Source organism: Crinia signifera, chromosome 9, assembly GCF_055691185.1.
Source record: "Crinia signifera chromosome 9, ASM5569118v1, whole genome shotgun sequence".
In the NCBI taxonomy this organism is placed as follows: Eukaryota; Metazoa; Chordata; class Amphibia; order Anura; family Myobatrachidae; genus Crinia; species Crinia signifera.
Window position 1 is genome coordinate 91,056,508 of NC_139225.1, and position 26,725 is coordinate 91,083,232.

The window sequence follows — 26,725 nt, forward strand, 5'->3', positions numbered from 1 at the left end:
GGTGATGCTGCTGATAATAATGATGATAGAAGCTTCTATTAACATATACATCTATATCTATCCATCTATATATACGTGACAGGAGTATGTTACATGTTCTTACATTGTAGATATGAACGGCTCACGTTACAGGCTCTGTGTACGCTGAGGGCAGGGGCATATAACATGTAAATATGTATGTACTGCTGAAACATGTGTGAGGAGGAGAGCAGCTGCAGCAGCCAGTGTCCCAGTGTGATGTCACGAAGGGTAGGCGGGGTTTGGAGGAGGGTCTCACCCAATAGGAAGAGGCGTAGGTCCTGCTCCGGGACCGGGTGATGCGCAGGAGGGATCCCGGCGGCGTCTGCGTCTGTGGGGGAGACTGGAGAGTGCGTTGAGGAGGCTGAGGCGGGTGGGAGCACACAGCCGGTTCCCCGCCCACTGGGGATGCTGCGGGTTCTCGCATGTTTTACATACAGCTGTCCTGCCCCTCTGTGTACATGCGCACACAGGCGCACCCGCCCTCCCCGACACCGCACCACCAACCCCGCGCCCCAGCCTCTGCGCCCCGCTCACACCGGCGCTGGGAGCGCAGGAGACCCGCCGCACGTGTGGACATAGCCGTATCCTCCTCCTTCCGCCATCTTCTCCCGCCCCCCCTTCCCGGGATGCTCACCCCTCCCTCCCTGACTGACTGAGACACCCGGGCCGTGCATTTGATGTTCCGCCAGGAAGGAGGCAGCGGAGGAGTGCTGCTGACCGAGGGAAGCATGTCCCGCTACTCGGACTGGCTGTACGGAGGAGTGGACCCCAGCCTGGCCGGCAATGGGGGCCCGGAGTGCGCGTCCTTCCTGCCGGCGGGGCAGCGGCTCAGCGAGAGCCTGGTCCTGCTGCTGGTGTCACTGCTGGAGATCGGGCTGTCCCTGCGGAGGATCGCCAGGGGGAAGCCGGGTGACGGGGAACTGCCGGCTGCCGCTGCCCGCCCCGATAGCCTCGGCAAGAACCTGCTGCTGGCGGCGCTCTGCCTGACGTTCGGCGTGGAGGTCGGCTTTAAATTTGCCACCAAGACTGTCATATACCTGCTGAATCCCTGTCATGTGGCTACCATGCTGCAGGTAATAGTATTATCCCCCCACCCCCTTATACATCTCCCTGTCCTATACCTCCTGATGCCCTGTCCTCTCTTAATCATGCTGCAGGTAATGAAATTACCCCTCATACATATGCTGATCCCCTGCCCTGTGGCCACCATGCTGCAGGTAATAGTATTACTCCCCCCCCATACATCTTCCTGTCATATACCTGATGACCCCCTGTCGTGGTCACCATGCTGCAGGTAATGGTATTACTCCCCACCCCATAAATCTCCCTGTCATATACCTGCTGACCCCCTGTCATGTCATCACCATGCTGCAGGCAATAGTATTACACCCCCCCCCCCCCTAAAAAAAAAAAATATACATCTCCCTGTCCTGTGCCTCCTGATCTCCTGTCCTGTGGTTACCATGCTGCAGGTAATAGTATTCCACCCCCTCCCATACATCCCCCTGTCCTGTGGTCACCACGTTGCACCCCCTCTCATACATCTACCTGTCCTATACCGACTGAATACCTGTCCTGCAGTCACCATGCTGCAGATAATAGTATTGCCCCTCATATATCTCCATGTCCTATACCTCCTGATCCCTGTTCTGTTTTCACCATGCTGCAGATAATAGTATATACTCCCCCCTCCCACACATCCCCGTCATAAGCCCGCTGGGCACCTGTCCTGCAGTCACCATGCTGCAGATAATAGTATTACCCCACACATCCCCTTGTACTATACCAATTGAACCCCTGTCCTGCAGTCACCATGATGCAGTTAATGCTAATTCTAATGATGCACCCACACATCAGGTCATCCATGTTTTGTCACTACAGCTGTTATTCTGACTGCAGAGCGTGTATACTTTGTTTTATCACACATGTTCCATTGCATGGGTGCGGTGTAACACACATTGTGAAAGATGCAATCTGGTAATAATGCAGATATAAGTGTATTTTTGTAGATAATAAAGTGTAGTATTTTTTTTTTCTGATGTACACAACCTTTTGCTTGGATAATTATATTTAGTGACTAGTCAGGAGTTTGGTATGCCGCAGAGCAGGCTTAGGCTGGCAACCTGTGCCCATCTAGCGGTTGTGAACCTGCCCAGCCTGCCAGGCAGAGCATACTGCAACTTGAGGTATTGCCAACTTCTTCTTTAGAGAATCAAAGGCATTACGTGATTTTGCTAGCTAGTTAGTGGGAAGTGAAGCGTTACTTACAGTAATTGGGCGTAGCAATAATTATTTTGTAGGTCACTAAACAATTTCCAGATAGCCTATGATCTTGTTACTGTATAATAAGCATGTACTGTATAAAGAGTGGTAAAATTTGACGGTTACATCTCTGTGGCTTCATTTTGTATGTCACGGTAACAAAAAAAAACCCTGCATTGGAGGGTTCCATCTCGTTTGTTAAAATTTGGCTTACTGTATGCTCCGTGCAAGGACCATGTAATACGGGATGTGGCTGAAATCCTGAAAGACTTCTCAATACCAAGAAACAAGACCCAAAATGCAGATATGGACAGAAGACCAGCAACCACAATTCTGACATGGACTGAATACAAGCACATCAAACACTGGGGAAGATGTATTAAGCCTTAACAAGAGATAAATGCAAGGGAGATAGAGAGGGAAACGTCCAGCCAATCAGCTCCTTTACTGACTTTTTTCAAACCTAGCCTTTAACATGGCAGTAAGGAGCTGATTGGCTGGATGTGTGTCTCTTTATCATCCTTGCATTTATCTCTTGTTAATGCTTAATACATCTGCCCCACAGATTCTGACATGCTCATAATATTGGATAATCTTTAGAAGATTGTGCCCCAACTAGACAGATTCTGACCAAACAAAACAACACCGAAAACGGCAGATAGACATAGTACACAATACCCAATAATCGTTTAGTTCGGCAGAGGTTAGTAAACGGTGCACTTTCTGAATGATGCCAAAATAACGGGACCGACCATGTATGTGTTGTACATGTTATATCTGTCGGGAGATGATCAAACAGTTTTTAGTCTCTGATGCTGAGTACACGTTATACAGTTATCTGCTCTATCTGAAAGCTGAGAATCTCATAGTGTGTACCCAGCTTTAAGCTGGGTACACATTAGGTGATGCCACAAAGTGATGAAATGTCGTCCACGATTTTCCTTGATATGGCTGTTTTCCCTGACATGATATCAGGCAGTGACAATTTAGTCAGGATTGTACTGTATGTACAGATGATAGAGGGGTTCGCTATTGACCTGCGGGAGCATGCATTGTTGACAAAATAGTGCATACATATTAGATCATATGAATGGAAATATCGTTACTTATCGTTTGCATGCGTATCATTAAAATCTCGTCTTATATATGTCCAGTTTTAAAGCTAACTTACCGCTTATTGGCCAGTGTGAAGGGAAGGGATATACACTATGGGGAGTATTCAATGCTGGGAGCGAGCTGTTACAGCTCACACTGTCAGTATTCAACTGCCCCCCCCCCCCCCCCCCTGCATACGCCATTTCCCCCTCACTCCGTTTTTGCTAAATGCAGCGGGCTCCCTGCATTAGCCTCGAGTCTCGCTGTTTGGGGGAATCCTCCCCGTCCTGGAACATTGAATAGGATGAGCAGCGGACGCAGGGGTTAAATGGCGACGATCGCTTGTTTTTGCCGACCCCACCACCACCACCACACACACACCTTATAACCCCCTCGCTGGCCGCATTGCATACACCCCAGTGAATTTGATAGCTCAGACTTGGCTTACAAAACCATAAGAAGACACAAAATCCTAAAGCAGGGACCGGCAACTGGCGGACCGCGGTCCATCCCCAGACCGGCAAATGATGGAAAAACGGACCATCTAAACTCCTGAAACTAGCAGTGTGACTTCAGAATTTTAATTAAAAAAGCCGTAATACACATGATGATTTCTATTTAAAAGCAGAAATAAGCGAAATACAGTCTTTTTGGGGAGGGGGTTTTGTCGACTTTTTCATGTTGAACTACTTCATGTTGAGTATTGGCTGTCTGTCTAGAGCTGGGGTAGCCAACAGTTAATGTTTTCTAGATCTCCTCACAGAACCACAAGTGAAAAATGTGAACTGTTGGTAGCTCTCGAGGACTGGAGTTGGCTACCCCTGGTCTAGAGTGACAGTGTATATCCATTAACCGGAACTACCTGTTGCTATGATGCTGTGATTGCTATGGCAGTTTGGAATCCTAATTCATTGGAAGCAACCTGAGAAAATAATGGTAACTACAGTTATCACAGAAAATGGTACCCCAACCGTGCCCAAGATAGTAATGAGAGCAGCAACTCTAATGGACCCCTGTTAGCCAGGCCCGGATAACTACAGTTATGTTCACCTACATCTATTGTTCGTGCGACACAAGTTGCATTATACATGATGAATGACCTCTGTTTGACATTGTAGCTCTGGCTGTCTTTTTCTGAGGCTCCAATTAAAGTGTCTTACACCTTTTTTAAAATTACCAGGTTGGCCTAGGGAACAACCTGGGAATAGCGCAGGTGTGAAAGGCTCCAGGGCCAAATGTGCCGTGATTTCAACACTGCTAGCTAGCAGGATTGCTCCTGGGACCTTCACAGGTTACTGGCCGATGTAAAAGAAATTTACCCGGCTTCCCAGCTTGCCGTTAAGGTGTCCGCCTATCCTTCAGCAACATGGCGATTGGCTGGGACAGGACCAGGCTCTGGTTAGCAGGAGTGTGGTTGTGGAGCTCCTGTGTTCCGTAAGTGGAGAATCCAACACAGCCGCTCCCAGTCTCCACCAGTGCCCACGTCCTGTCACAGCCAGCGGTCTTGGGATTTCATGGGTCGCTTGTCACAGAACCCTTAGCAACGGCGGCACGGTGCGCCTCAACAAACTTTCTAGCAACCACACCAGCACGCTGTATCCTCCCACACACAGCTCCGAGCACCCGGCCAGCCCCGCCAGCATCATTACACTCGCCCGCCTCGAGCTGCCCGCACTGACTCACACCAGAAAATGCAGGGACTAGGTTGGTGTGAAAGGGGCTGACCCGGGAATGTCCATGCATTATTCCTGGACTGTATTCCCTGCATTTTTAGGTGTGAAAGGGGTATTTGCAAAATATAGTGAATAGGATACAAAAGCAGTTCTACTGATTTAAATTATATGCGGCATGTCTATTTTAAGTGTGTGAATGTTACTGTATAAAGAAATGGAACGTAAAGGTGCCCACACACTAGAAAGATCTGCCATCATAAGATGTGCGCATATATTAGCCTTCAAATCTTTTGCCCGTCCTGGACAAAAGATTTCAGGCAAGCGCACATCTTTACCAACGTTTTTTCTTAAGATCCCGTGTGCGTTCCTATGGATCTTTTGTTAAATCTTCTGATCTTTCATGCAGCACGTAAGATCAGAAGATTTAGCAAAAGATCCCCGGGAGCGCTTATCGGTAAACATCGGATGATATATCGGCTGATTTATCGTAAATCGGCCAAAAAATTGTTCTAGTGTGTGGGCATCTTAAGAGTTTTCTTTGAACCATTTCATATGCAGATACAGCAGCAGTCATACATTGTATATAGACATGTCTCATATCAGACACTATGAAATGGAGAGTCTCAAATACGCCTGTTACCGAGTCATGCCATGGGCATGATGCAACTAGAAGGGCTGTTGAATGCCAAAGGAGGCTAGATGTATGTAAACACATCTGTACAAACATACATAGTATATAGCCTGTCACACCTTACACATGAGATTATAACTTTAACTCTCTGGCATATCAGATAGTAATGGATGAGCGCACATGACAATTTGGAAAACAGACAAAATTGTTCGGTTAAACAAATTGGTTAAATCAAGATTTAACAGATGTTGTTGCTCTCATCCATTACCAAATTTTCATTCCAACCACCAGATTTGTTCAGAAAATGTGGCTGTGAGTGATAAGTGCAAGATATTCATGAAATCCCAAACAGCGCTTGTGCTGAGAATAAAACGGTTATTATTCCTGTTAGTGTTCTGGAAACTCTTCTGCATAGGGCTTGCTGGATGTTGTAGTGAACTGGTACAGATTGAGAATCCCTTATCCGTTTATCTGTTCTCCAAATTTAGTTTCTGTTAAAAAAAATAAAGATAAAAAAATTCGGTCCACCCGACTGCAACTTGATAATCGGAATTCAATGTCCTGAGTGTCGCAAAGTTCAAGCTTTGCAAAAAAAGGCAGCGGATTGTTGAAAAATGGCAGAGAATTCAGAGGATATAGCTGCTGAGATTGAATACCCCCTGGTCCCCTATCTGCTCCTACCTAAAAATATCTGTCTTCACAGATATATATATATATATATATATATATATATATATATATATATATATATATATATATATATATATATATATATATATATATATTCTGTGAAGACAGATATTTTTAGGTAGGAGCAGATAGGGGACCAGGGGGTATTCAATCTCAGCAGCTATATCCTCTGAATTCTCTGCCATTTTTCAACAATCTGCTGCCTTTTTTTTTGTATATTTTTTTTTTTTCCTAGCCTTTTAAAATTGTTGAAGCGGCAGGCAGTGTGAAAGCGGCAGTCTGCATTTACTGGTTAGAAATAACTGGTATTTGCAAACGGGTAAAAAGCAGTGTCCTACACGGTTCACAACCTTTTTTTTATGCAGTGTGAACGGCTCTGAATGGTATTTAGGTCTCAGGCAGCAGTGAGCACTGAGCTGGTCCTGCTCTGTGCATATATAATGAGCAGGACCCAGCGCAATGAATATTTAATGAGCAGGACCTGCTCATTACATATGCACATATATAATGAGCTGATTCCGCTCCTATCATAGCTACTGTATTTCCTGTTCTCCTGCAGCTGCTTTCACACTGCAAACCTGTTTGAGACCCGGTATTTACGTGCGGTGTGAAAGGGGTTTTACTTGCTCAGCCCCTTTTTAAGAAACATTTTAAATACAGAGTCTAAGCAGGTTTTGCAGTGGAAAGCAGCATTAGAAACAGATCATTTTGGTTTCACTTTCTGTTAAAGCGAAATTTGGTCAGTTAAGTGGCCTCTAGTGGTCAGTGGAGGTACTTCACCTAAGAGATGAGGCGTCTATATATAGATAGATACACTAAAATATTTGGCTCTTCTTAGGGACATAATACTGTCTGGAAACTGTAGGCTCCTTTTGACGCCTACAATATTTTGTGATATTTAGATTGTTTATCAATCTATCCCCTCTTCCTGGTGCCCTGCCCTCCTGTGATCTTGGAGGGATCACTAGTAAGTATTCTTCCCTCCTGTGTGACATAAGACTTGGGATACACACACAGATGTTTGACACCTGTTGCATGGGTATGCACCAGGTTGAATTATGATGTTTATGGTTCTAATATATATCCCTTATCTGTTGTTCTCTTCTATGAGGACCTCTGTAGAAGAGAGCATGAAAAAGGGTCTTGTCTTCCTTGTGTTGATGATATTTGCCTGTAATGTGTGTGGTGACGCATTGTGGATAATTTCTGCCCCTGAGTACGCGGTGGTTACTGAATTATTTGTCTGATTCTTAACTGGCTGTGTACTGGGAACAAAAGGAGGGATTTTATTTTGTCATATGGCTTATGACTTTACAAATAAGCATTTCTCTATTGTATATCATTTTCCTGCCCAGTGTTTGTGTGTGTATGTGAGACATTTCTTAACTGTTTACATGTGAATTTATAATGGAGAAATGACAGGTTACACAATGCTGTTAAGTTTGTTTTCCACCATGCAGAGGGGGTGTGATGTGATGGACTAGCAGTCCACGTTTACCCCCCCCCCCCCCCCCCCCCCCCCCACACACACACACACACACACACTCCTTAAGGTGCTGATCGATGGATGCGTTTTTGATCTTTTTAGATTAAAACACATTGCATGCAGCTCACATCGCTCCCACATATCACACGGTACAAAAAGTAATTGTATGCATTACTTTTTGTACTAGATCGCATCTAGTGCAAAGCACATATCGCACTGTGTGTGGGCACCTTCACACCATCAGCCAGCCCAACAGTATTGCAGAGTTGTTCCAGATGATGGTGTGCAGTTGGACTGCTATTGCATGCATTCTATGGGTCCCCAAAAGGACCGAATTGCCAGGTGAGGATCACTATCTGCTACATAGGCTTCAATGTCCCAGCAAATGTATAAGCTGCAGCTGTTGTTGCCTGATGCACAGCACCGTAACGGTCAGCTACTACAGTTAGAAATTGCTACAAAAAATAACTTCTTTTGGTTGCCGTCGGCATTACTGACTTGCTCAATCTCTATTTCTTGTTTTCCTCAAACAGAGAATGTAAGCTTTTGTGTTAAAAATCTGGTTCATATGATTGGCGATGAGAATATGCCCGTTTTATTGTGCTAATAAATTTATCAGCCTTTTCCTCTTAAGAAGACATCTAGGTATTAATGGCACAATACTCAGTCTGGTTGTAGTGATATCAGGTGACAGAAAGTCAGAGTAAAAGGTGTGATCTAAAACTTTACTAGTCTTAAGCTCTTTATTTATTAACAGTTTCTTATATAGCGCAGCATATTCCGTTGCCCTTTACAAAGGAGACAGTGATACAACAAACAGGGTATTTACAGACAGTCAAAAGGTTGGAGGGCCCTGCTTACAATCTATAGGGAAATAGGCATTGATACATAAGGATAGATACTGTAGTCTTTATTGCATCGATTCCACCAGAATGCAAGGTACTGTGACTGGCTCTGGAGTTTGATAAGCTTGCCTGAAGAGATGAGTTTTTAGGGAACGCTTACAGGTTTGCAGACTGGAGGAGTGTCTTATTGTGCTTGGGAGGGCATTCCACAGAGTGGGTGCAGCCCGAAGAAAGTCCTGCATTCGGGAATGGGAGCGAGTAATGAGTGTGGATGAGAGACTTGGGTGGAGTGTAGAGGTCGTGTAGGATGATATTTTGAGATAAGAGAAGGTATGTATGTTGGTGCAGGTTTATGGCTTTGTGTGGAAGTAAAATAATTTTGTATTGAGTACGGTAGAATACAGGTAACCAATAAAGTGACTGACAGAGTAGCATTGCAGACTATGAACGTCTGGCTAGGATGCTTATGCAATTCTTAAAAGTCTTGTAAAGTGAAAATGGTTTTTCATTTAATGGACCCTTATAGGCTTGTAACCCCTTCAGAGGTATGCCCGGAAATTTCTCGGACTGAGCTGCACTGCAGGAGCGGGCTCTCCTGAGAAATTTCCAGGCATGCCTCTGTGCGACAGTGGTGCCTCCTGCGGTGAACCACTGGCCCCCCACCCTCTATCACTGATCCTTCCAGTCACCGATCCTCCCCATTGCCTCTCTGGGAAGATCAGAGCTGCTCAGGGAGGTTCAGCTGCACTTGGCTGTTGGCGCATCCAAAGACAGGCATGCCTGAACAGACGAACAACTGCATGACTGAACTCCCGAGCCCCCCCCCCAAGTGGCTCCCGAACTTCTAACTTCTACAAGAGACAGAGAGCAGTGTTCAAATCGCGGCTCGCACAAGAGACCCATCATTCCGGTGACTGATCTAGTTGCGGACGGGGTCCGGGAAGAAGACGCTGGACATCAGTTACGCTCCTTCCCCCGCATTCCCCAACTGTCCCTCCGGCATTGGAGGAGAGGCAGCAAGAGCTGGAACTGTACAAGCGCCTGGTGAGGACTTCACCAGATGCAGATTTGATATCGCACAGGGCCAGGGAAGGGAGCACTGGACTCTCACTACATGAACCCACACACCTCTACTCCTCCTCCATAAATTTGAGGCGGAGGGCACAGGACGCCGGGTGACAGCACACATGTGCTTAGCCTGACAGTTGCTTCGCCGTCCCATTGAAGAACTGTCTAACTCCTGGGCATCGTTATCTGCATTGAGGAAGTTAAGGATGATCAGCGTGAGGGTGCACTACAGAGATTAGGGACACCAGCTCCCTGTAACTCTCACCTGGCCCAACAGCTGTTTCGACTGGAATCCAACCCCTGTTGAAGACTGGTTGGATTCCAGTCGAAACGGCTGTTGGGTCAGCCACTGTACTGTTAATCTAACCCTAATTGGGTTTGACAAATATACAAATGATTGTACAACTACAGTTTAAGGTGGATTGATAGATAGCTCAAATATGCACAATGCTGATGGGTTGATGGTGGAAAGTCTAACGCGTTTCATCATTCTCATGACTTCATCAGGGGCAACTTCATCAGGAGCAACTCAGCAATTGGTAAAGCTATGTAAATCCGAATCAAGAATGAATTTCAGACTTTCACAATGATAACCAAGTAGGCAAGTACCCACAAAAATAGAGATGTCCCAAGGGAGTGTGCATGCAGCTAGAATCCACCTTAGTGAATGCTAAGGTGGATTCTAGCTGCATGCACACTCCTTTGGGAAATCTCTATTTTTGTAGGTCTCATTCTGCTGAGCCTAACGTCTGTATTTGCTGGAGAAAATTCACGTCCTTTGGCTACTATTGGACATTGCCTACTTTGTTATCATTGTGAAAGTCTGAAATTCATTCTTGATTCGGATTTACATAGCTTTACTAATTGCTGAGTTGCTCCTGATGAAGTCATGAGAATGACGAAACGCGTTGGGCTTTCCACCATCAACCCATCAGCATTGTGCATATTTGTGAACTATATTTGAGCTATATATCAATCCACCTTAAACTGTATAGTAGTACAATTTGTATATTTATCACACCCAATTAGGGTATTTTATGTGTAATTATATTCGTAAACTTGTATTAAATACAATTTTTTACCATAATTGTTGTCACTCTAGCGCCCTCTGAAACCCCTTTTCTATTTCTTGGATCCTATCTAACAGAGGATCCCTCAGAGGTGCTGCTTCCTTAAACTCTGAGCGCAGAGAGGGGACCCCTGTTGCTGTTTGCTGTGGTGTTTCTAGCACAAGTCTAGTTTGCCTATAAGTGCTGATATACAGACCACACTGTGCTAGAAGCACTACAGGAGACAGCGACACCCCAGGTAGGGAAGAGGAACTGCATGGGTTTTCAAAGATAGCGGGTGCTAGAATAAACACTCTATCTAGCTAATATGCCATTTAATATCTGCTGGCCTGTACATACTGCATATATTCTGTGGTAAGTAACTCTGGGCCAGAACAAACCTGCCCTGGTAGGTTTGTCCTGCTCCAGGAAAACCCACTTCTCAAGGGGTTAAGGGTCCACTTAAGGGAGTCTGTCTGTTTATTGTGCTGCCTCTCTCCCCCACTCGGCAACATGCCAGTCAGTGCCGTGTACTGAGTGGGGGTTAGAGGCAGCTGTAGCAGAAGCCCGCATCCCCTGCATTTTTTACAGGGGCGTGGCCAAGCATCCTTTCGTGGACCACGCCTCTTTTTCTTACCAGGGTCCGGCAATGTTTTCAGCGGCCTTGGTTGTATTGATAATGTACGGATGGTGTAATGGTTAGCATTACTGCCTCACAGCGCTGATGTCATGGGTTCAATTCCCACCATGGCTCTAACTGTGCGGAGTTTGTATATTCTCCCCGTACTTGCGTGGGTTTCCTCTGGGTACTCCGGTTTCCTCCCACAATCCAAAAATATACTGGTAGGTTATTTGGCTCCTAACAAAAATTAACCCTAGAATGTCTGTGTACATGTGGAAGGGAATACAGATTGTAAGCTTCACTGGGGCAGGGACTGATGTGAATGGTCAAATAATCTCTGTAATGCGCTGCGGAATATGTATGCGCTATATAAGAAACTGTTAATAAATAAATAATCTCATAAGCTTTCCCACGACATATCACAATGTATGAAAACAACAGAAATAGCATGGACACTTATGACAGCACCCTTAAGGGGTCATCCGATTTAAACACATCTTCAAACTTATGTCCCTTTAATATGATAAGGTAGTGTGCCAAGTTTGAAGACGATTAGTTAAAGCGTTTGAGAGTTATCGTGGAACACATAAACATGTCATTCAATTATACTTATGTAGATAGTAGTGTATGGTAACTTCTAAGTGTTGGTACAGTATGGTGAATAAATGTAGTTGTCTGGTTTATGTGTGTTAGACCGGTAGGGTACTTACCTTGATCCATAGGAACATTGTAGTATATTCCTTAATAGCGTTATAGAATATCAGTGCACAACATTAAAGTAATGTGGGTGAACCTATAGTGAACTGAAAAATCTATTAACGAATGCGCTTTTTTTAAAATAAACACTAATAATCCACACATTTTACGTGGTTGTGTCTTTCGGGACTCCTTATACAACAAAATGGCATGGCGGTTAAAGATGGCGTATATGAGATCTTAATGTGTGGCTTATAATTAATTTCTAAAATAACTGAATAGCATTTGTAGTTAAGGATAGATGCTCTGGCAATGTGCCAAGATGAATGCGGTCGTCTTAAAGCGCTCTACTTTAACCCATTGAGCGCCAACATCTCTGAGAAATGTACAAAATATTGACTAAAAATGCCAGCGTCGTTCACATTTGTTATATTCAAATAAAAAATGTTGTGTAAAAAAAGATTTTATTTCCTATATAAGGTATACATTACCGGTCATTATGATGAATAAAAATGTTTACTTGCCAATTTTCACACCTATTTTGACCAATTCCCTTGGCACTCAAAGGGGTAGATCCTATTCCATGCGGATGATTCACAAAGCGCGAATCATTGCGGCACCGGGCGCACTTTACGGCTGGCTGAATTTGCTTAAAAGCGCTCGCACCTCCATAGGGGGCACAGCGAAGGGTGCAAGATCAACTTAATTTGGGTGCCGTTTTTGGCGTTTAAATGCATGAGAATGGCGCCTCGCTCCCTTCGGCCCTTTGCTTCACATCCACTTTGGTATTTGGTATAATGTCCTTTTCATTTTAACATAAACAGCATCAATTCTACAAAAATCTTCAAACTATTCCTTGCAAGCCTGTTGCCTTTGCAATGTCTTTATTCCTTTCGTGGCTGACCATTTATTTTGCTTTGAATAATTTGCCAGAACTAATTGCTGACAGATTTCTGGTACTAATTATGCATTCCCCTGAAGGATCGTTATCATTGTCTTTGTAATATAATGTGTGTGTCTCAGTACTGTCTCCATCTAGCACTCTGTATCACATACTGAAAGAGATTCATTTGCTGCTGGTAGGATACTGTGGACTGGAGCAATGTTGTATTTGAAAAAGGCCTGTGCCACTCTATGTGCAGGACATCCTTTATGTTGCTGTATGGTCATTAAAATGTTTCTTAAATAGGATGATGTACGGTACTTTTTGTACCCATTCTGTAATTTTTCTCTGAACCTGTCCATTTTCTTGTTCTTATGCATGCAAGTTGCTAGCAGTTGAAACTCATTCATACATGTAACAATGTATGAATGCGGTCCCTGGTGTTGTTCCACATTGTTGCTTGTGGTCTTTACCTAAGTAAACTGAACCAATGCAATAAATCCCACACACACTCACACAGCAGAGATACAGGGCCTTATTCTAGTTCACACTTTCTAACAAAATCCTTCTTAGATAGACAAAACCATGTGCACTGCAGGTGGGGCAGATGTAACTTGTGCAGAGAGAATTAGATTTGGGTGGGGTTTTACTTCAAAATTAGATCTATATTGCAGTGTAAAAATAGAGCAGACAGTATTTACCCTGCACAGAAACAAAATAACTCGCCCAAATCGAATTCTCTCTGCACATTTTAGATCTGCCCCCTGCAGTGCACATGGTTTTGTCCATCTAAGAAGGATTTTGTCAGTGAACTAGAATAAGACCCATAGGGAGGTGATTCAGATAAGAGAGGTGCTAAGTCTGCCTAGCATCAAGCGTCTCCTCCAACATTCATTAATCGTAATGTATTTGCCATTACGGAACAATTTCTTACTGAATCTTACGCTAGTTTAGAAAGTTATTTTTCTTCGTTTTTTGTTTTAGTGCAATTGAAACTTTGAAACAGACATGGAACTGAAAAGGCAAACTAGTGTTTATTCAAAATGTTTAATGCCATTGACATATCCAGTGCTAATGCCCAACTCCTTAATTTTTTTTTTCCTCTGAAAATTTACACATGTATTAATTATGTTTTTAGTCTAAAATCAGTTATTGAAATATTTCAAATCCTATCAGCCTAATAACTTTGGATTGTTAGGGGTACATTTATTAAGATTGGAGTTCGATTGCAGATGGGATGTTGCCAATAGCAACCAAACAGATTCTGGTATTTCTTCTAAGCTTCTTTTGCGGGGCACCATACCCTGCCCATTTTTTTATGCCTTTAAATGAGCCTGTAAGGAATCAAAGTTTGTGTCTGCGTGTCTCTTACCTGCACACTGGATCTGCGAGTGGTGTAGTCCTTTGGCAGGATGTCTCTATGGGCCTGGTCGGCATCCCTCAATGCTTCCACGGCTATTCCCCTTTGCATGGGTACCGCCATGAAACCTTGGTCAGCTGACGGTTTAGCTCCAATGTGCTAGCCGATGACTCTGACCTCTTACCTGTGCACTCAATCACATGCTCAAGGTGTGCACAGGTACTTCCCAGGTTAAATGACGCTGCGACTTGCAGCCAATCACAGACAGGGGGATATAAGCCAGGCCTCCAGCATTATCAAATTGCCTTGAGCAACTTGTGTATTCCCTATGACACCCTCCAGAATCCGCATCCAAGGCTCCCGGGCTTCCAAGCAATTTTATTTTATTTTTTCCCCAGTGATACCTGTGCTGCTACTAGCAATCCTCCTCGATCTCTCCACCTTCCAGACCCTCTGCTGTTTACCATCAGCTCCTGAGTAGTATCTGTGTGTTCCAGGTCTCTGCTAGCAGGCATCACCATCGCCTCCCAGACTGCGTCCCCATAGGCTTCCAGGCCTAATACCCTCCTCGGTTCCCAGACCAACACCAGTACACTGATACACCATCATCATACCTCTCCCTGAGTATCCTGCATCCCAGCTCATTGGTAGCAGTACAAAGAGGACCAGGGCAGGGGGCCGTGACCTGCTCGTCAGGCAGGATGCCTGTCTGGGTTTGCCTTTCCTACCCTGGGCAATGAGCATTAAACCTCTTTGCCAACTAAGCATGAAAAAAAACCTCTGGCAATGAGCATTTAGGTAAGAGACTTGTATGTGCTATCACGTGTAATGGGCCTTATGGTGTGTTGGCCATCACATGTAATGGGGCTTTCTGACTGACCCTTGTATTTACACATTTGTTTTCCATAATGCCTCTTCAAGCAGCAACTTTTTTTTTTGGCAGGGAATATTGAAGTCACTAAGGGCCAGATGTATCCAGCTTAAAAAGTGATAAAATGGAGAGTGATAAACAACCAGCCAATCATCTCCTTCCTGCCATGTTACAGACTGGGTTTGAAAAATAACAGGTAGGAGCTGATTGGCTGGCTGTTTATTACTCTCAATGTTATCACTTTTTTGAAGCTTGATGCATCTGGCCCTATATCTGGCTAATAATTGCCTTTTGCATGGTTAGAGGAATTACTCATTAAATTATTCTGCATTAGAGCAACAGGAAGTGTTGTCATGGCAACTGGAAAGGTAATTTTAGAAGCACTACTGATCTGTATTCTGAAGACCTAGCCAGATATTTTGCAAATGCACTGAATTTGATAGTGTTTATGTATCTCAATATGACCAAATGGCAACTTTATTGTCAAACACCAGTTTTGTATTAGACTCATTTTAAGAGCAAATGTAAATGGTTTGTTAATTACATATATTTACAAATAAATAAACACTACCTGATTTCATAAGTTCCCAATTCTGTGTATTTAGCAGAATTACAGCCAAAAGTCTATAGTGTTTAACAATTGGTGTTATTTTGCAGTGTGTACATTATTTATTTATTTTTTGCACGTCATCAGCATAGCACATTGATAACAAAATTGTGTGCCGTGACACCCTGTGGTGCCTTGGGATGCTTGCATTGGGGTATACAATTATAAACCACAATTTACTGTAGCTAAATATCTCCCCCATGGCTATCCTATTAGCCCTGACCACTCGCACTTATCTGGGTTTTGTTCCACCTGCCTCCGGCAGGCAAAACCACATCCCCAATAGGAGTTCTTCAAAGCGGAGATCATTACAGTGGCAATGCATAGGTACGTGGCTTTTCATGGAAACTAGGCCGATAATGACCATCTGCCAAAAATTCAGTTAAAATCCCATGTTTGCCATGTGGCTAACTACTGCGGGTAGTATAACACTGTCCATGTTATTTATGGCCCTTGTAATAGACAAAACCAGTGCTGTGCACAAACAGGAGTCATTCCTGTCCCTTACCACATATTTGAACATAAGGATGACCTGTACACACTATCTACATAATTTACTTTTTTTTTTTCTTGTAAAATGATTACAGGACCCCAGCAAGTTTTTGCAGAATGTCTGCCACATATGTGGTCAGCAGACTCTGCATACATGGCAGCATTGTGGAGGCATAATATAGAAGTGAAAGTCATACCCCGTTCTCACTGCCGCAAACACCCGGGTATTTGCTAGGGCGAGTGGTAATTTACTGTGTTGTGTCTCTGTGTGAATGGGTCTTTGTGAAATTCCCAGGTGTTATGCCCCGGGAATTAAATACGGGTGTTTCCTGGGTAATACACGGATGTACGTCAGTCTGAATGGCACAGACCCGTGTTTTTCACACATGATGCCAAAAACCAAGCTCATTGGGGGATGTAATCAGGTGACATGTGACGTCCATTAAATGCTGCGTAGAGGAGAGCAGAGCTGTTGCACTGGAGGGATGAGGAAGTGTTGTAGCTGCTGGCTGTGAGAGGCGAGGAGATCAAAAAGCAAGTCACCGGCACAGTGAAGGACTCCACAGTTTATTATAACATCGCCAAAAAATGGGGTAATAGCCATGATAAAATCAATGCAGTGTGCTGGGGAAAAAAGCCTTTAGTCCGCCAATAAAAGCTGCTTTTTAAACAGCCAATCAGAGCAATTTTTACAAATTTCCCAACAGTCATCAAAGCTGCTCTTAGATTCCACACACTTGTTGGCAGGCAAATCAGGGGAAGCAGCGTGAAAGGGGCAGACACAGGAAATTCCTGGGTCTGAGGTGCAGTGTGAAGGGGGTCTGTGAGCTGAGATGCTCTGTGCCCCACTAAAAATCCGGCAAGAAAAACCTGGGTTTTTGCAGGGGCGGCAATGAGAACATGGTATTAATGTGACCACCTAATTTCTTACAAAATTGCAGAGATGACCTCCTTTCAAAGTCCCTGTTCTGCATGTGGTTTTAACTATATTTATGCAATTGTTAAAGCTTATACCTGCTGTGAATGCTTTGGCGATAGGAGAGAGGCAGTAGATGACAGAGAGAAGCCGATGATGGTAAGAAGCTACAGTGGAAAACTGGGCAGGCCGTGCATGACAGGGAGAGGCAGTGGGAGAGAAACCCCAGGACCCCGGAGTACACTCTTTGGATTACTGGCTGAGAGCTGAGGGGTCATTATCCTGACCGTCGACAACATGGAGTTTCGACCCCATGTTGAAATGGTCAGGACCTACAGTTTGAGAGCAGTTATCTTAAACAAAGAATAAGTCCTAGCAAAATACTTTATTACAGTGTTCTTGGAATGATGCGGATGCAATCTTCTGCTAAACACTGCTTTCTTCAGAACTCCAGGAAAGATTTATTAGTGATCCTTCTACAGTGGCTATCTTTCTCTTATTTTTTATTTTTTTCCCCTCACTCTTGTAGAGCACTGATTTTTGACATGGTGTCATTCTTATCCTGACCCACATTTGTGATTTCAATTGCCTTTTCTCTGATCTTGTTTTGAAACATCTTTGATCTTCGTGACGGCTTTGTTTGGAAATGCACCTGAGGGAACTTGGGCTGAAAGATGTTTTTTTTACTGCAACACTCTTAATTGTACACCGGTGGACACCTATCAGTTATGAAATCCCTGAAGGCAGGTGATTTCACCAGTTTCATGTAGTATGTACACACCGTTCTTGTTCACCTTAAGTAAATATGCCGAAAAAGCACTAAAACATTTGGAAAAAATGCCATATGTAAGATTTGTAGCAGCAATATTTATTTCAATAATCCAGTTAGCCTTTACTTGTCATACTCAGATTTCGTTTTTTTTTTCTCTTTTTTTTTTCTTTTCTTTTATCGCTAAATGTGAATGTTTGTACTCTCCATTGTGTCAATCATCTGGTGCCCGAGGTTCCATCCTATAAGCTTCTAGTTGTAAGGGATACCAGATTCTGGGGTAGATATATGAAGCAGTGACAAGGGAGGAGAAGTGATCCCCTATGTGGATGAACAGTCACCTGATATGCTTCACTAGGTTTAGGGATTTAAAATACCTTAATCACTGTACTGTTCCAGAGTAAAGGTTAGGTATAGTGTGTTTGCTGCTACTACCAGTCAGAAGCAGCATATCTGGTTTGTACAGGGTGAAATCTGAGTGTTTTTTAGAGCTGTAGATCTTAACCCCATTATAGAAGCAGAATTTAACTTGAGAAATATACTGTTTGACACAGTATTTTTTTTTTATTTTTATTATTTCTGGGCACCTGTAGCTGCAGTCTGGAATAATTATATTCCAGCAACTTTTAGATGTGAGCTATGACTGGCCAAAACATGAAAAGAAAACCTAGGAAAGCGTGCGTGCGTGTGTGTATCTATCGGGAGAGGGTGTAGAGAGATGTAGCACTACATACTATAGGCATCTTGTTTTTTATGGCTCATCTCTTGAACCATTAAATGGATTTTGGGGTTTTCACTGTATAATACATCATTTGTCAAGAAAAGTTGAGGTGCCTGAACCATTAATCTGTGACAAAGGGATCCAAAAAAAGTGATGATTTTAGTGAAGTATGTCTCAGAAGAAAAGTTGGTGGCTGAGCGGCGGGGACAGATGGAAAGGTGTGCTACTGATAGGCCAGTAAGTACAGCGCTCTAGTGCACATGCTGAAACGGCAATCGGCATACGGACCCTGCTTCCCCGCTGTGAAGTGCTCTCGCTCAGCCACATGCCCTCCCATAACACTGTTCTCAGGGGCATTCGGAAGCAATATCACCACAGTCCAAAGCAATCTCATCTTTGCACAAAGTACCCTGTATTTCCTGTGCTTCCAGTTGAGCCTCAATGACCTAATGATGTAATTGAGGCTCAACTGGAAGCTCAGGAAATACAGGGTACTTTGTGCAAAGATGAGATTGCTTCGGACTGTGGTGAGACGCAAGGGCCCTTTCATTTATAGAAGTCCACTTTTAAAACAAATGCTGTTAAATATATTGGGTAATAACCGAACTCTATGCGTGCAGCACTCCAAAACATAAAGACCTAAAGACTACTACCAGCAGATTTGAAGATGCAAAGTTTCAATGCTTTAGTAAGTCAGCATTTACAGCTGGCAATCTTACAGTGGAGTATTGGACCGATTTTTATTGGGTAATCACAAATATTTCACCTTTTAATCTTTAGCACAGAACAGGGCTTTGCGGTTGTACTACCTCAGTTATACTTTTAGGGTATGCTAAAACTTGTGGCAGGGAATCCCCGGATGCTTAATTCCACAACAGCTGGAGTGCTGGCCATTGCTTGCCAGAAGCATTCACTGTATTACAGCGCTTGGCCCCATATGCGATATCATTTGCTTGCTCTGGACATGAGTTCATGGACCGGTCTTGCTTCTCTGCATGCATTTGCGATCTGAGCTTTTACCATGCAAGGGAGAAACAGAGAACACCATAGCGTGCATGTAATGGCTTGTGGCACATTATAGTCACTGCTAAATTAGCATAGTGCTATGATGTGCCTTAAACCACATTGACTACATTTTGAAAATCTAAAATAGCAGAATACGGGTATTGGTGATCAGTGGAGTGTGTACATGTATTACTGGTCTTGCAATAATAAAATAAAAGCACCAATACCTACCTTGGGAAATAGTAGCTAAATTACCAATATCATCTGATGCTGAAATAATCCTTTATCTGAAAAAAAGACATTACTACACCAATCTGTTCACAGATCTTAAGATAAGACCAGCTTCCTTCCAGAGACTTATTTCATTTCCCGTTTTTATTTCAAAATATGTCTTTGCAATTATCTTATGGCAATACTTGACTTGCATCAGTTCCTTTTTATCCTTATTAGATATTGCAACTGTGTAACTGGAGTCCATATCTCTTAAAATTGTGTTCTTCAAAATTAAACAATGCCATCTTTTCGGATTTTCCTGCCTCTGAACACCAGGCCACAAAGGGGCACCTTCATGTACAGCACTAGTGGTTCACAACAATGCAAGTATTTCTGCTGAACTTCCTCTGGAGCTCGGTGGTGCACCTGCTGCTGCAGCAATACTCTTCTGTCCTAGGACCTCTGCTAACATCTGCAATTGGGTAACTAGATGGAAACAAGGAGGGGACAGGACCAAATGTCAATCGCCAGTTTGCCTCCTGGCACCTGGAATGAATTTACACCCCTGAACAGATATATAAAGAAATCCTCTACATATTTGAGTCGCGTTTAATAATAAAACATTTGTATCAGAAATATTTCAGTATTTGTGTTCAGATGGTTAGGGTTTTTACCTCCCTAACAATAAATAGCCTTTTCATGTCCTCCCAAGAGTTTCTGACTTTGACTGAGGGGACCTCAAACTGGGCCGATTTGGGCTGATTTCACAGCCTGAGTCGTCAGAATCTGCCCAAATTGTCCCAAATCTGCTCAGTGTATGGGCGGGTTGGGTCTACAGCAAGTTGGTTGACACCGTTGGGTGGACAGGGTTCTAGGTTGACATGGGTCAAGGTCAATAGGTCGACACAAGCAATAGGTGGACATGGGGTTTTTCACTTTTTTTTTTTTTACCCGAATGTTGGCACAGTCAACATGGACACAGTTTCCAGTGTACCACATCGCTTCGCTCGCAAGCCTCAATGGATACGTCTGGATAATATTGTGTGTGATCACTTTTTGGGGGACAGGTAAGTGCACGTTACCAATTGATGAAATAGCAGAACTGGGGGTCCTCACGATGTCTGCGGCTGAATCTGTTGCCGCTGGAGGAAGATCGTTCGCTTTGTGTTATTCGGTCCTCTTTTTTGGGGTGAGAGAATGATGTTTGGCTCAAATCACCAGAGGAGTCTCTGTATCGATACACAGTAAGTGTTTCAACACGGATGTGGAATGTGGCTTCCGTGCACAGTGATGGTTCTCACTGGTGTGGATGTTGTTCACCTGGAGTTGCTGTGCACGTTGTCCGCCAATAACAGTGTCCAGAGAATGGGATAGACAGTAGAATGATGTCTGCAAAAAAGGGGGAATTCACAGCAGGTATCCAGAGGCTGGGATAGATCAACTAACGCGTTTCACTGCGTCCTGCAGCTTTATCAAAGGTGTTGAGACTGTGTACCTGGCTCAGGTATATATACCCTACTTGATGAGAAAATCAGTACACCTGTGAGATTCAATCATCAATTTAATTTCATAAACCATATAAAAAATCAATACAGGAGTGAGGCGACAGACATATATCAACATAATTAATATAAACAATTATTTCGTAACAAGAAATGATAATGGAATTTCATAAAATTTTCTCTTTATTCAGGAGTTCAACTCCGATCATGTGATCAAAGCTGATCACGTGATCGGGATAGAGAGAGTGGTATATAAATAAATACGTATCTATTCGACATCGTTATGTTCATAGTATACTTTAAATGGTAAGTTTTTTTTTTTTTTTTTTTTTACTGAATTAAGAGTGAATCAAGTTGATAGACAAGATATATGGTGTGTGTAATAGAAGTATCAAATACGTGAATGGAACGCAAATGCGTTCCATATGAGACATACAGAATAGCTTCCGCTCACACCCCGGAAGTGAAAAGGGAGTTCGGCGGCAATGCTGTATAGAGAGAAGAGAGAGACCAACGGCCCAATCGAAGCAATCATAGTGGTTGGTCATCTGTTTATCACATGACCCTACGTCATAAAATGACGCAATTGATCACGTGCACATCACGTGACACCTACCATAATCATCTGGAATGCTTCCTCGCTCCAGGGTGTGATCACGTGAGCGGAACTTTCTGTCACTACTATAATTGTCTGGAACGCATATGCGCTCCAGGGTGTGATCACGTGATCAGAACTTTTTATCGTATCAATTGTAACTTATATTTAGATGTATATACAGGTTTAGAAAAATGTAAGACTAAGCAATAATTAATGTCAGATAGCATGCATATTAATGTTTTTCATAAGGTAACATACATTTTAACTGCAATGAATGACGGATGAATGATATTACATATTGAAAACTGATATATCCAGAAATAAATTTGTCATTATCCGTACGGAAAAAAGCTATTACACACATAACTCATAAGTAACAACCCATATAGTGACATTATATAGTTAGTAAAAATATCTAATTCACAACCATATGGGACAGGAAAACCATGGCTCTATAATCCCATTTTTTTGTATTCCATTCTATGAATATATATATATTTTCTTAATGGATCCCATATTATCATTCAATGTTGTATAGACAACCATATAACAATACTGATGTCATTAGATATTATTTTATTTATTTGGATACATGGATATGTCCATACACCAGAGAATGTACATAATGGATGCATGTGTGACTATCTAATTAAGGAGACTATAAATCCTTCGAATCCTGTTAAATAGTTGGGAAATTAACATACAATGTTATAGCTAAATGGCTGCTCGACTCGCCCAGTGCGTGTCCTTTCCTTCTTTTCATTTATACCAGGCCTGGCCCAAGATGTGGCTCTCCAACTGTTGTGAAACTACAAGTCGCAGCATGCCCTGCCACAGTTTTTCTTTTAAGGAATGCTGAAATTGTGTCAGAGCATGCTGGGATGTGTAGTTTCACAACAGCTGGAGAGCCACAGATTGGCCATGCATGATGTTTACTGTATTGCTCCTTTTTATTCAGTTTAACCTTTTTTATTTTAATTTGTGAATGGCATGTGACATGCTTTCCGGGTGTAGGAGGGAAGTTCATCACAGCAATTTTTATACCAAAACCGTAAGGTCCATGATTGTGGGGTCACTGAAAGATCTGAAAAGTCCTATTTTTTTTCTGTTTTAAGTAAAACCGTTTATTTCTCTTAGTGTCCTAATAAGGGATATGTTGTGCTGCGGTAAGAAAGTGACCCATTTGAGAACTTTTGGTGATGGGCCCAGTGCTTTGGTCTGATTTAGCCATTGTTATATACGTTATAATGATTTTTATCCCTGATCTCCTGTAACTTTATATGGGTTATAGGACGCACAAAAGACATTATATCATCTCCCTGGAGTGCTGTTCTTCCCATGTCTCAGAGCACTTGCTCTCTTGGCTGCACAGTGATTATAGTCAGCTGGGAGGCATCGCGCTAAACCGTAAACTGTAATTGGGTCTCCACCTGGACTTAAGATTGTTAATTAGACAGATGTGTATACTAAACTTTCTGAGTTCTCTATCCTCATGTCATTAATACAACCTGGTGCATGCAGGAAGCAGCATTGCCATTACCACAGGTATTATATAAGCAGGATGATCTTTTATCTAGTAGTAGCCCCTACTTGTGCCCCTGGTGTTGAGAATCTGTTTAGAGTCTAAATTTGTGCACACACCTAAAGATTTATCTGTCTGGTGGAAACAAACATTTGGCAATGTATGGGAGCAAATTACAATCTGGTAGTGGATGAGAGCACTTGACAATAACCACCTGAATCCTCAACATGTGTATATACTAAAAAATGACACCGTGTCATCGAGTCAGGTGGTAATTCTTTAAAATAATAGATACTCAGGACGAGCACGCAGCTCGAAACAATTGTTGGATTGTACCATCCTTCTTAATAAACTACATGCTTTGAAATAACTCTGAGTGACGCCCTTGCTTGCAGATTCTTTTATTTATCTTTGTTATACGTGATGCCAGAGCTCACAATACTGACATCCCAATTACCACCAAGACTGGTGCCCTAATCCCAACCTCATTAATTGTGCTGGGCTGCCAAACAAAGTATACTGGAGTTGGTTAGCGTTAGGTCAGGGAAAGTGGAGGCTTGGGGTTTAACTGTGAGGTAGAAGTTAGGGTTAGACCAGGGCTGGGCAACACCGGCCCTCCAAATGTTAGTGAACTACACATCCCAGAATGCTTTGCATCAGTTTCAGCATGGCCACATAGCAAAACTAATGCAAAGCATCCTGGGATGTGTAGTTCACTAACATTTGGAGGGCCGGTGTTGCCCAGCCCTGGGTTAGGCACTAGTGAGGAGTGGTAAGGTCAGGCTGTGGGGAGAGGGTAAGTATGCTTGCCTGACCCCAGGTGGGATTACATACTTCAGAATGCCAATGGTGGTATTCCAACTGCTGGTCATCTGTATGTACAGTATCCCATATTGCTGTTGTGTTATGGACACATCTTTTGTTACAGAATTTCACCTTACCCTGTGGATGCTCTGAAATACGGAATAATTTGTTATCCAAAATTCAATTGGTCACGAGCATTTTGGATAAAGGATACTCAACCTGTAATAATAAAAGGATCATCACAGTGTGAAGTGGTGTTGGTGTCCACTTTGTATTGGATGGCAGGTGATGAGCAGGAGCCTACTTACTAGGTCATCAATTTGAATTGCTTCCTTAGTGCATACCTGATGGTTAACAATTTGTTACCTTCAACAAGTTTAAAAGTTTGAACACAGAAAATAAAGAACTGCTATTTTTTTTTGTTAAATATTTAGATACTATATTACCATCAAATCTGGACAAAGGACACAAGTGCAACTACAATTAGTGCTTTCATTTAAAAGTGACCGTTAGAGTTTCTTAATTTAATATACTATATTTGATACATTGCTCTGTGTGTGTGTGTGTGTGTGTGTGTGTGTGTGTATATGTTACACACATGACCAGTGGGGCAAAAAAGTATTTCGACAGCCACCGATTGTGCAAGTTGTCCCACTTAAGGCCAGTCATGTTTTTCCACACTGAACTCCTCAAACCATATCTTTTCAGTCCTTGCTTTGTGTACTGTTTGAACAAAAAAGGCCTTCCCCAAGCTGTTGCCACAGAGTAGGAAACCTGGAATTTGCTATTTTAGTACCAGTTATTTATATAGCACAGAAATCTTCTGCAGCACTTTATAGAGAATATTCACATCATTGCTGCTGTTCCTGAATGCTTTCACTTTCTAATATCACTAAACGTGCATACGCATTGGATGTTTTTGCCAAGCGTGTATGCAGAGCGATGATGGGGAAAATCGCTCAGTACATGTGACAAGAACCTTTGGCCAAACATTTGAATATCAAATCAAAGAAGAGAATACATACTAATTAAAAACTATAGCACACATAATCAACGGTGAACCAGCAAATATTTGTAGAAACGGAATCTCAAAAGGGAGCCCCCGAATTAGGTACTTCTAAATTGTACCAGTGGTAGACAACATTTGAACGTAAATACTAAAGCATTTAACAGCCCTTTTTCTTTGTTTACTGACACCACCTATCCAGTCCATGAAAAACAAAAAGGAAATCCAGGGATATAATAAAGTAATTGCTACCGGTGGAGTAGAAATCCATTCTGGTAGAATAGTTTTTTTTTTTATTGTGGCAGCTACTACTAATTTATCTAATACAACTTGGTTACCAAGTGAGAGTCCTATGATAGTCCATAGAATAAATGCCCATTTTATCAATTGTGAAAAACAATATGCAGTGTTTGTTATATAGTCCTGATGGTTCAACCAGATGATGTGTACTTGAGCACATGACCATAAACTGTGAACAAGGTCTGCATTTGGGGAACCACATTTATAACAATTGGCTGTCGTAGCACTACCTATTAAAAACTTCAGTTTTGGAGTAAAATATGAGCGATGCAAAATTTTTTGGTGCATTTCAGCATACAATATTGACACTAGTTGTTTAAGCGTATTGTATGCTTTCAATAATGTTTTGATGGGTATGTCAGGAAATTCCCTTTGTAATCTTAAAGACCAACATTGCCTGTATATATGTTGAGCAAAGGGCAAAAGTATGTAGAAGTGAAAAATGGCGTCCCTGTGACCCTACGAAGCGTGGCATCTGAACCACAATTCCTGTCCACTTTTGTCAATGTTGGTAAAATCCTTTGAACATAATAAACTGCCTGTAGATAATAAAACAGGGGTATCCGTAAAGTAGGGAATTCATATTGTATCCGAGAGGGAGTAAGAACATACTCCTGATGTAAAAACTGATGAACCTAGCGGACCCCACATGTACTAAACCTTAAATATCTGGGAGATGTTACTTGGAGAGCTGGTGGGCAGCGGCAGAATTTGATAACTGTTCAAAACTCTGTGCGGCTCTCAGCCAATCAGAGGGCCGCCCAGTGTGAAACTTTTCAAATTCTGCCGCCGCTGACCCCCACCAGCGCTCCTTCTTAGTGCTACGCTATACAGACAGCCGCTGACAGTGTTACAAGGAAGTGCATTCCCCATACCCGCCGGTCGCATTACAATTCCATAGATTTTTTTTGGGTGGAGCACATAATACCTATCGACGTGTGATTCGATTAGTGGGCCCGGGCATCCCATCGGGTGATGCATTCGACGTGTATACAAACCGTAGATTTATCGCACAGAT

The 26,725-nt window shown here is 42.8% G+C and overlaps 1 protein-coding gene across 1 annotated transcript in view; it reads left to right on the forward strand.

Moving 5' to 3' along the window:
* Positions 1-278: 278 nt before the first annotated feature.
* The window catches only part of TMEM164 (transmembrane protein 164), a 53,049-nt gene continuing 26,602 nt past the window's right edge, over positions 279-26,725 (forward strand). Inside the window, exon 1 of the mRNA XM_083159374.1 lies at positions 279-1,094. Within this exon, the coding sequence (XP_083015500.1) occupies positions 699-1,094 (396 nt within the window). The 5' untranslated portion in view covers positions 279-698. The remainder of the gene's footprint in view (positions 1,095-26,725) is intronic.